General features: G+C 45.8%; 1 protein-coding gene and 1 long non-coding RNA gene across 3 annotated transcripts; both read left to right on the top strand.

The window, feature by feature from the left end:
• Positions 1-341: 341 nt before the first annotated feature.
• On the top strand, positions 342-5,468 carry SKIP5 (SKP1/ASK-interacting protein 5). The gene is made up of 5 exons (XM_088969702.1): positions 342-774; positions 2,497-2,641; positions 2,717-2,795; positions 4,872-4,930; positions 5,012-5,468. Exons 1-5 carry the CDS (start codon positions 645-647, stop codon positions 5,361-5,363), a joined length of 765 nt encoding a protein of 254 aa, XP_088825828.1. The 5' UTR covers positions 342-644; the 3' UTR covers positions 5,364-5,468.
• A 90-nt stretch (positions 5,469-5,558) lies between these two features.
• LOC148871977 (uncharacterized) lies at positions 5,559-8,973 on the top strand. Of its 2 annotated transcripts, none has more exons than XR_016107219.1 (3): positions 5,559-5,696; positions 7,620-8,221; positions 8,296-8,973. It is a non-coding gene; the product is annotated as an uncharacterized LOC148871977 (long non-coding RNA). The 2 variants fall into 2 exon arrangements; XR_016107218.1 differs by having other exon boundaries at positions 5,559-7,539.
• Positions 8,974-11,304: the final 2,331 nt, after the last annotated feature.

Below are 11,304 nucleotides of genomic sequence, written 5' to 3'. Positions count from 1 at the left end.
TCCCCGAGCCCAATCCGTATACATTTTGTGATCAGGGAAATCCGCCCCGTTCAAGGCGGTTCGTAAAATTGCCGTCCCTACTTATCATTGATGGGAGATATTCCGAATGTGCGGCTGAAGTTGCCAGTTGGGTCCGAAATCACATCTCCACCCTAGAAGGGGCCGCCCCATAGCACATCCCCGCCGTGTACTGTGAACATCGGGACTGATTCCCAATACACAGCGGGGATGTGATGTGGGCCGTTGTGGGGCGGAGAACTCGAACTCACTCAGGTTTAGTAGAAACAGGAACCAGCAAAATCTGGGACCATTTATTGCATGGTACAGTTCCTACAGTTCCCGAACCTCTAGGAGAACAAGATCCTAATCCAACTCATAGAACTGCGAGCTCTGAAAACTCTACACCACCTTGATTTCAAGATGTGTATGGATGTCAAGTAGATTCCAATCCGATAAAAGAAAAGTAACCCTCATGTGAGGGATCCCTCATTCAGTCAAAATATTTTTTCCAATGTATATACACCATTGCGTTTGCGTGTACTGTCTAGGCGCATGCGCTGGAAAATGGAGTACTTTTTGAGGTCGAGGGCCTGAGAGGCTGAGACTCAGGTGACGGTGTTGGTAGCGGTCCGAAGGTCACCGCCATGGTGGAGATTCAGGAGAAGCGAAGGTGGAAGCGGAGCAGCAGGAGCAGCTCCTCCCCTGCTTCGCCTATAAACAATCTCGACGACGGTTGTCTTATGCACATCTTCAGTTTTTTATCCCCAATTCCAGGTTCGCTTTTGTGCTTTTCTTGTTCCAAAAAACCCTAATTTTCTGTGAACCTCGATACTGCTTTCTTGTTGAATTTGAAATATATAGGATTCAATTATCTAATCACCAAGAACCCCTTTCTATGTCTGTGTCGGTTGTATTGGTTCGTGGGTTTGTGGGGTTGGTGAGGAAAAGATTGAATTTGAGTACCATTTAGCCTTTAACCCTAGACCTGTTTGTTCAATTTGGAATTTCCTTGCAATTCAGTTTCTAATCAGTCTTGGAAGTGCTTCTGCCAATGTGAAATTGTTGAGAGTCTTGCGTCTGTTGCTATACGAATAGCTGAAAGGCAAATAATTTAGCTTTGATGGACACGTAGGTGAAATACCTTCAAGAAGAACTCAGAATTCCATTATTCTGTTATGTATGTAGGTCTTGTAAGGAAAATCTGTGAACATATTACGTTAAGAAGAATAATATGGGAAAATATGGTGGGCTTTTTGGTCTCTCTCCGGCGTCTTCTTGTGTGTTCCGGTGTTCTTTCTCTGGATCATCTTGGCTATTGGTGGGTAATCTGGTCTCAGACACATAATACATTATTATGTAATCAATCGAACTGTACTAGTTATGTCAACTCATCGGATAACAATGGCCAGCTATCAGAATGGTTCCTATAAGGTGAATGGTGATGAAGTAAATCTCGACATACCACTATCTGCTAAAGCTGGGAAATTCCAAATGGACACAACCCAGGCCTAATTATTTCAAGATAAAGAAGCACATAGTGGAGCTTAAGTTGAGTGTTTGTCCGTAACCAGTAGGTCCGATTTGGTTGTATTAGTATTACTTTTTCTTGCAAAAGAATTGATTCTATGCACATGTGCATGGAACTAGTTGGATTGTTTGGTTTAGTTGCATCAGAAAGACTTTTTGAGAAAACCCTTATGGAGACATTAAAAACGCAGCTTTCCCAATCCCCAACCAATCCGTATCATCTCAATTCTCAACTTTGACTTGGGTTAGGGGTAATAGAGAAGATGCAGTTCAAACTTTGTTTGACCACCATGAGTTTATTCTCATTATGGGTGTGTGTACTTTGACAGCTTCTTCTTAGGGTTGGGCTTCAGTTTGCGTCAATCCTAGCCAGGGCTACAATTGTACTTGGACATTCTTCCGCATTATAAAGTTACAAAAACAAAGAAAAAAATCATGAGCTGAACCTGTCTGTATCATCATTCATCATTTTTTATTTGAGAATAGTGCATCAGTTCTTTCCTTCTGAATAAGAAAACCTTCATTAAACTCAAAGGAAACTATAAAGGACAAGACCTGAATCTTATATCTATATTGGACATATAATGGATCAACCGATTACCTGAAAAGCCAAACAACTCTTGAGTTTCTCCTTTTTGTATAAATCTTCACATTCTAGATCCCATTCTATATCTGTACTGTCCCAGAAAAGATTTTAACATCAAGAGTAACTAGATCTCCTTCTATATCTGTACTGTCCCAGAAAAGCCAAACAACTCTTGAGTTTCTCTTTTTTGTATAAATCTTCACATTTCATTTTTGTACATGCACTAATGTTTTTTCTGATCGAGTTTATGTAGTATAGTTCTTTTTGTACTTGGTTTTGTTTGACAAGTCAACCAAGTTTGCATTTAAATTTTTAAAAGAGAAGGTTGCATATTCAGTATGTTATTCTGCATTCTCTGTCACAAATTGATGTTGGGTTTGCAGATCGGTATAACACCGCCCTCGTTTGCCACAGATGGTGTTTCCTGGCATGCCATCCTCGTCTATGGCTTCGTGTAGACCGGTCCATCAAGGATCCAACTGAACCTGGAGTTTTTCCTGACATTGAAACTGCCATTTCTGCTGCAAGGTTAGTGAAGCCATATCCCCTTATCATGTGAGTACAGAGAAAAGAAGGTTTTGTAAATGTAACTTATTTTAATAGGCCTGGTGACACCATTCTGATTGCTGCTGGAGGAAATCATCTTGCATGTAATATTCAGATTAAAAAGCCACTTTGCCTGGTATGTTCAAAGTTCTATTCCTCAAGACCGTCTTTGTTTCTCCATAAAATGGAGTAAAACTTTTCTGATTTAAATATTGCAGATATTATTTATGCCCCTTTTACAGTGAAAACTTTGCTTTCCATCTCTTCTAATTTGTTTGATGTAAATGGCAAGGAATACATTACCTGTAAAAAAAGGCAAGAAAAAAAAATTAATTTCCATTGAAAACAGAGCAGAAATATATCCCAAATATTTCAGCCTAAAATATTTTCAACCCATTTTATATTGAAATAAACAGAACCTAAGGTGTTGCTTTATTATCAATCATTACCTGATAAATGCTCAACTTTCAAATTGGGTAACACTACATTAATCTGGAAAATGTTTGAGATATGCTGCAACTGCCTGTAAACATGGGGAAAAACTTCTGATTATGAGATACCCTATTATCTTGCCCTGTCAAACCATGTTTCATGAGCAATAAAACATTAACAGTTAACAATTGGGCGTTCTCGTTTTAGTTTAACTAGCAGTGACCTGTACGATGCACAAGCTGCTTTTCAAAAATGTAATTTTAAGGGGAAAAAATGAAGTAATGGTGATTCACCAAAGTTTTTATATATTTTTAGTTCTTTACATATAAAATAGTAGAAAATAATTATTTTTCCTTTTAGTTATTGAGCTTCAAATTTATTCCATTTTATATAGCCAAAAATTATGTGCTTAACATGAAATTAATAACCAAGTTAAAAAATAATTTCAAAATTGAACTGACGAAGATAACCAAAGGCTCATTCTTTTATTGTTGAACCAGAAGAATCCATGAAACAAATCCACATTAAATTAATGAAAGAATAGAGAAAAAACTAATAACCCATGGAAAGGAGAAATGGTTTCTTTAGACGTTTATATAAGAAGGAAATTATTTCACCCCATGTATTGGTGGGCAAATTTGGGTTTTGACATTCTTGTGGGTCAAAGCTAGGGTTCGTTTTTAGGTTAGCCCTTAAGCCTACTTTATTAGATATATCCAAAAGAGATTAAAAGAGATTTAAGAGAAAAAGAAGGATTTAATGGGGAGGGATGTTACAAACATTGGCTATTAAGGTGAGAGAGAAAGTAAATATGAATTTTATGAGAGGGTAAGTATGAATTTTATGAGAGACAAATCAGACCCATGAGGGTTTCAATTTTGCCTTGTTATATTTTTAATGATTTCATTTAAAAATAAATATGCAAGAAAGGAGAGTAGGAGAAGACACATGTGAGCTCTATGGTGAGAGGACCCCTCACCTCCCCTTTGCCCTCTTTCTATTATATATATATATAAACACACACACACATTTCTTTTTGCTTTTGTACCTTTGTTGGCTGCCTTCAAACTTGCAAGCTTTTTATTTGTCAGGCGTTGATGTAGAGATAAAGTTAAAGCCCAGCACTGTCACTACTAGTCTGCTCAGATTTTATGTTGTATATGCTGTTGTTGAACCATTGACCCTTTTAATTAACATAATTCTTTTGACCCTTCTTTATTCTGCTTAGAAGGTTCCTGGTGTTGCCTTGCTAGCCTCTGTTAGCAACTGAATTTTCATTCGTTGATTGTTGGTTGTTTTTCTGTAGGTAACCTAACTTCAATGCCTTTTAGTCAAGTGGCTTTGGACCAAAGATTGTATTCAAGTGGATTACCAAAACCAACCATCAAGTTTGGGGGGAATGGACAAGATGACCCTAATAACTTATATAACCTTTTACTTGACAATTTTTCTTAGCAATAATTTGTGGTAAACTACCATTCTAACATTGAGTTGCACAAAGTTTCTGCATGGAATTTACCACTACTCCACAACATAGGGAAAGGCACTCAGTGCTCACAGAGGAATGGAGATGTACAACATGCATTGACTGTGCTACCTAAAGTCAAGTGGATATAAAACTTATCCTGCAATCTGTGCCCCTAATTGAGCTCGGAGATGCACAAACTTGACCCCAACAAACATTGGAAGCTTTGGCCAATATCTATCAACCACCAAAATGTACCAATTTTTCCTTTTTGATTGTTTTTTTACCTCTTTTACCATTGCTTATCTTGTTCAGATTGGAGGGGGCGAGCATCCTGACGACACAGTATTAATATGTTCTCGGGGGTCAGACAGGTCTGCAAGCTTCCATTTTGTTTTCTTTTCCTGTCATACAAAAAAACTTTGCATATAAATAATGTGATTGTTCTTGGGTAGTGCATTGGAGTTCCTGTCCACTTGTAAGGTGGCAAATCTTACAGTAAGGGCTGAGCTGGGATGTTGCTTGCTTCATCGGAGTGGAAGGCTGACCATAGAGGGATGCGTACTCCAGTGTGATGATAACCCCTTAGACTACCTCTCATGCCCAATTGTGAGTACTGCCAGTGGTCCGAGTGAGTTCCCATCATCTGTAGCAAAGAACTCTGATGACAGTGTATCTGTTTCTCGGACACGGATAGAAGGTGGCGCTAAGGCTGTTTTGACCAGTGGAACCCTGGTTTTACAGCATGTACGAGTCATCTATGCTCGAACTGCTATATTTTTCTGGTTTGATGTAGTGCACAAGTAACTAATTGTTATTGTCCTTAGCTTGTGTTATAAATTAATAACTATCAACTTCTGAACTAGTTGGTTTTTTATCATATTGTGGCAGTAGCTTGATTTGAAACTAGTATATGGTTCTGTTGGTTTAATTCCATGTTTTGAATCATTAAAATGTGCGAGAGATAATGAAGCTTTTGGTTCATCTTTCCTGATAAGGAAGTCTTCTGCAAAAACGGTGCTATTGCAAAGTCGTACCTAAATAGCTGCATTGAAGCTGCTCAAGATTCATACAGGAGGCACATGGAGGAATGAAAGAGGCCAAGTCATAGATTCTAGTCTCTTGGCAAGGGTGATTTCGGTCGGGTTCTTGCCCTTGGCTCTTATTCAAGACTTTGGTTGATGGCAAATTTGGATTTTGGTCCTCACAAAACCGTCCTCACAGCCTTTTCAGTCTGAATTAAAAACATCTCTGTATTTGTGTGCTTTTTGCATCTGATTGGCATCGTTGCCGTTGCTCCAGAAAACAGCGACACAACAGTGCCACGTGTAGGGCTGTGGTTGGATGAGCCAAGTGTGCCTATATCATTTGCCTCCCACTCCCGAGGCTGTGGTGGAGGTCCCAGGCGAAGGCCTCACTTCGACCGAAGGGAGTGTTCCAATGGTGCTGGGTGGCATTGTCGGGTTTCCAAATGTGATGTGTCCTTCAGCCTCGACTTCAACATTGTTCTCGGTAGATGGGAGAGAGAGATCTTGCCCCCTTGTCGACGTGGAAGCGAGCTCGTTGCCTCGGCCTCGGTTGCAAGGGCCTTTGGTTGGGTGCCCTAGCGTTCGCACTAGTGAATTGGCTGCCTACGGGTGAAGCTCGTCTTCATCAAATGGCCATGGAGGAGATGGGTTTCGGGTGAACCGGGTCGGCCTGACTAGTCGAGCCAATGGGTGATAGTGAGTTGGTCGATCGGTTCGCTCCATGTCGTTTCGTCTTTCCGAGGCAAGGGACACGTGTTGACACACGGACGGGGCTGTGGAGGCAATCGTTTCGTGGCCGTTGGATGGGGTGTGATCTAGGTCGTCCATTCTTCTATAAATAGGAGCCTCAGTCGCCATTTTCCCCCATACTTGCTCTTAAGTGCTTTTGCCTTCGAGTCCCTTGTTTTCCAAAGCCCTCAGCTTTAGCTCTCGTCTTCAGAACTTCCTTTTCCTTGCCCTCGTCCTAGTTAAACTTCTCATCATGTCTTTCTTTGACTCCAACCCAAAATGCTAGGAACTGTTGGATACCTCGGGGGCGAGCTCCTTCCAAACCTCCTCTCCTGTCAACTCCAGTTGAGGCCAATCGGTAGATCCTGGCCCTGCGTCCCGAGGGCGAAGTTCTAAGGGAGAGGATTGCCCCCGGTGACGCCAAGTGCGGCCAAAGGGGTGAAGACTCTCGTGGTGAGAGCGCTGGATCCGTGACGCCTAGGGAGGCCGAGGGATCCCCCTTGGTGGTTCAGGGGGAACCGGTTCCCAAGCCAAGCCCGAGGATGGTGGCTGATTATGCCGCCCGAGGTGTGCATATACGTCTACTACGCTCAAAGCTCGATAGCATCTTAGACATCGACCAGGTGAAGTCTTTAGCAAAGAGGTACTACATCTCTCGATTCTACCAGCTAAGGGCCCCCAACACTAGTGACCGGCCATGGACGCCGGAGGAGGGGGAGATATGTGTTTATCAACACTTCCTTGAGTTTGGCCTCAGCTTCCCCCTTCATCCGTTGATCTCCGAGCTGCTGAACTAGTACAGGATCACTCTTAGTCAATTGGCCCCAAATGCCCTTAAGACCATCATCGCCATGCTGGTGGTGGCTCGGCTCCAAGACGTGGACCTGACGTCAAAGGTGTTTCGAGCCATGTTTATGCCGAGGAAGCACACCTCTGAGGCCAACATGTATTACTTCCACCCTCGCCGAGGCCAACTCGTAGACAATCCCTCGTTTGTCCATAACTAGAAGAGTAAATTCTTATTTATCTCCTATCCTGAGGGTTGGTCCTTCAAGTCGAGCTAGGGGGAGATCTACTTGTCCATCAAGAAGTCTAAACCAATGATGCTTTGGGACGATGAAGCCAATGGGTAACCCATCTCCTTGTGTTGGGAACGCTTCAGGCCAAGTCCCTTGTGGAGGCTGAACTCCCCTTGGTTTTTGCGGGGCTCAACTCTGCTCCCCTCGGTAGGAGAAGTCCTTGTATTGGCTATTTGACACGTCAAGTCTTGCTTTACTTGGTACTGATTTCTTGCTTATTCTTGTAGAGATGTCATTGGACGCTAAACACATGCTGCTGGAGAGAGCTCTAGCGAAGAAGAAGGCTTCAGGAGAGGGGCCGTCGGGGCAGACGCCGAGGAGGCCTGCCAACGAATCGTGGGTGCCCGCCCGTGCGAAGAGAGGTGTTGTACCCGCCGAGAAGACGTCCCAACTACAGGCCCCCACTAGTGGAGGGGGCGATAGAGGAAAGGGGCCGATGGATGGAGGTTGGCCGAAGGAGACGGGAAGGAAGAGGCTGACTAAGACATCGAATGCACCCCCGACGAAGAAGCTGGCGCATAAGGATCATCCTGCCGAGGGCAGTGAACAGAGGAAGGGCGCTCCCCTTGCTTCGAGGAGGCCTTTGGCCAAGGGGCCTACAACTGGGCCTTTATCTGCCCCTCCCTCTACAACGGAGCCAACCGAGGAGGGGCAGCACCTCACACGAGTATTCCAGCCAAAGTGCAATGTTCGCGAGGGCAACTTCGTCGATGCCGAGGAGGTTGGTCGGGACCTGGTGAAGGGGATGGTCCCCTAGTGGGATCGTCTTGGCATGATGCAGACGGACCCCGTCCTCGCCCAAGATCGGGGACTGAGCTTCTTGGCCGAGGTGAGCTTCAACCATTCCTAATTTATTTCTCTACTTGCTCCCATTTTCTTGACTAATAGAGGTGTTTACTGCAGGTCTACCGGCATTACGTTGGCCTAGGAGATCGGGCCACCCTCCTCCTCGATCGTGTGGACTAGGTCAAGGAGAAGAACGAGCAGTTTGCGATGTGGGCTGCCTCTGTAGAGAGCAGCCGAGATGATGCCCTCAAGGCCTTGACATACGAGAGGCAGCTCCGGCAAACACTTGAGGATGACCTGAAGGCGAAGTAGGCCCGTATTACTCACCTTCAGGAACACTTGAAGAGAACAGACCTAGAGCAAGCTCGTCTTGACAGGGTTGTGATGGAGGCCTCCAAGCATAGTGCGGAGGCCGAGGCTCGGGTGGCAGAGGCCAAGGCCATCCTTGTGTGGAAGCAAACGCTGGAGTATAAGAAGTTCTTGGTGGACTACACGACCGAGGCCAACTTGGAGGGGGTCGAGGACACCAAGAAGGCGTTGGTGAAGCTGCTCCCGGAGTTCCAAGTGGACAACCTGTGGTGCTCCCTGACACCCTTCCTCTCGAGGGCGCTTCCGAGGAGCCTACAGACGATGCTGCCCCTCCGGCCGAGGGTGGTGCACAAGCGACCTGATCTCCTTCCTTGTCTTTTTGTTTACTGCTTGTATATTTTGTAAAGGGGTTCGGCCTCCCTGTTCAAGGTCGAAGTTCTTCTAATGTGCTAAAGATAACATCTAATGGAATACACTTTTTGTGCATCTTGTGCCTTTTCGCGTATCAATTCTCTCTCTCTCTCTCTCTCTCTCTCTCTCTCTCTCTCTCTCACACACAAATTGCAAAAGTTATCACCGAAGTGGCTCGGTACTTAGTTGCTTGCTTTACGAAGTTAAGGGGCGTTAGCCAAGGCCAAGCTGGTATGGACCCTTCTCCTCATCAGGGAGGGGGATGTCGTCAACTCTCCTGGTTTTAACCCTTCGAGGATTGGCTAGGCGAGGCCAAGGTGAACTGCCGAGGTGGTTGTGTTTTTGGCTTATCGCGTTAAGTTCTGTAGAGCCGAGGAGGCCGATAGCCGCCCAAGTGTTTAGGGCGAAGGGCCGAGCTGGACTAATGCCGCTGAGTTGCTCAGGGCGGGGGCCAAGCTGGCCTGATGTCACCAAGGTGCTTGGGGCAAAGGGCTGAGCTAGCCCGATGCCGCTAAGGTGCTCAAGGTGAAAGCTAGATATTGGCCAAATGCCCTAGGGGCGGTCCTTCGGGCGGCCAACATTGTAGAGGTGCGCTAAGCCGAGGATGTCGTGAACTTCCTATTTGGCGAGGTGCCTTAATGTTAATCTGTTGTGGGCCAAGGATGCTGGCCCGTATTTGTAGTCGAGGCCCCTATTCGTCCCTACCTCAATTGCGGAGGCCGGGCGGACGTCTAGTTCGCAAAGAACTGTGTGTCCCAGCTACAACCCGATCCGAGCATAGAGCCTTAGAGGAGGTTGTTTGCGTCGGTCGACCGTACAGCCGAGGGGTCCTGGCCACTTGACAACTTCTACACCAAAATTTGAGCCGAGGTGAGAAACTTTGCACTAGTATTCACTATTCAAGCAATAGGAGTTAATTTATTAATGGTACATTCGGAGGTTCTCCAAGGGACTAGTCTTCCACCGAGGTGTTCAATCTGAAAGGTGTCGGGGTCGACGACTTGCTTAATTTTATAGGGACCCTCCTAATTGGGGTCGAGCTTGCCTACACCGGGCTCGGGAACCATGACCTTTCTGAGGATGAGGTCTCCTTCTCGGTAGTGTCTTTCTTTCACCCTTAAGTTGTAGTAGCGAGCTACTCTCTGTTGGTAGGCTGCTACTCTTGTCTGCGCCTGCTCTCGGACTTCTTCCAGCAAGTCCAAGTTTGTTCTGAGCTCTTCATTGTTCTTGGTCTCATTGTATGCTTCAATTCGGAGCATTGACTGGTCGATCTCTGATGGGATGACGGCCTCGATGCCATATGTTAGGTTGAACGGGGTTTCTCCCGTGGCTATCCGAGGTGTAGTCCGGTATGCTCACAGGATGCTATTCAGCTCATCTGCCAATAGGCCTTTGGCTCTTTCGAGTCTTGTCTTCAGCCCTTCCAGGATAGTTTGGTTGGTGACCCCGGCTAGGGCATTCATCTGAGGGTAGCCTACCAAGGTGTATTGTTGCTTGATGCCGAGGGAGGCACACCATTCCCGAAACCTCATGCCATCAAATTGCTTCTCGTTGTCTGTGACTAGCATGTGGGGGAAGCCAAAGCAACAGATGATGTTTTTCTAGAAGAAGCTTTGGATCACCCAAGCTGTGATGGTAGCCAGGGGCTCGGCTTCAACGCACTTGGTGAAGTAATCAATGGCAATGACATGGTACTTTATGTTTCCTGTTGCTTGAGGGAAGGGGCCGAGGAGGTCCATGCCCCACTTAGCAAAGGGCCAGGGGCTGCTGAGGGCCGATAGGGTTGTAGTCGGACGATGGGAGATATTGGAGTGTCTCTGGCACCTGTCACATTTTCGTACCAACTCGGTCATGTCTTTCTGAACTACCAGACATAAGTACCCCTACCTTAGTGCTTTTTGGGCCAAGGCTCTGCCTCCAAGGTGGTTGCCGCAGATACCTTCGTGGATCTCTCGGAGCACGTACTTGCCCTCTTCCTGACGGAGGCATCGGAGGTAGGGTAAGGTGAAAGAACTTCGGTATAGCTTCCCTTCAAGCAGGCATAGTGCGCGACCTGCCTTCGAACTTGTTTGGCTTTGTTTTTGTCGTTTGGCAACTGCTCTATCGTGACGAAGGTGATGATGGGATCCATCCATGACACCTTAGCCAATACTGGAAGGACTTCGGCTGCTTCGATGGACAGCCAGGCTAGCTTCTCCACATGGACCGTGCGGCTGAGGACCAAGCCCGAGGTGTTTGCTAACTTGAATAGGGTGTCAGCTCTCATGTTCTCATACCGTGTTACCTACTGCAGGGAGAAGCGTCGGAAATGGTGGGCTAGCTCCTGCTCTTTGGCGAGGTACTTGGCCATGTTCTGCTCTTTGGCCTCGTATTCACCGTTCATTTGGTTCACCACTAGCTGGGAAT

The sequence above is a fragment of the Nelumbo lutea genome, chromosome 2 (genome assembly GCF_056320005.1).
Source record: "Nelumbo lutea isolate HS-2025 chromosome 2, American lotus-T2T, whole genome shotgun sequence".
Lineage (NCBI taxonomy): Eukaryota > Viridiplantae > Streptophyta > Magnoliopsida > Proteales > Nelumbonaceae > Nelumbo > Nelumbo lutea.
Note: the sequence above shows the minus strand (reverse complement) of the source record. Positions and strands in the feature narration are given on the sequence as shown.

Bases quoted from the DNA above. Each gene is read 5' to 3' on its own strand.
- SKIP5 (XM_088969702.1), top strand. From the start codon at position 645: ATGGTGGAGATTCAGGAGAAGCGAAGGTGGAAGCGGAGCAGCAGGAGC. The intron at 775-2,496 runs GTTCGCTTTTGT...TTGGGTTTGCAG, and splicing joins TTTTTTATCCCCAATTCCAG to ATCGGTATAACACCGCCCTC. The intron at 4,931-5,011 runs GTCTGCAAGCTT...GTTCTTGGGTAG, and splicing joins TGTTCTCGGGGGTCAGACAG to TGCATTGGAGTTCCTGTCCA.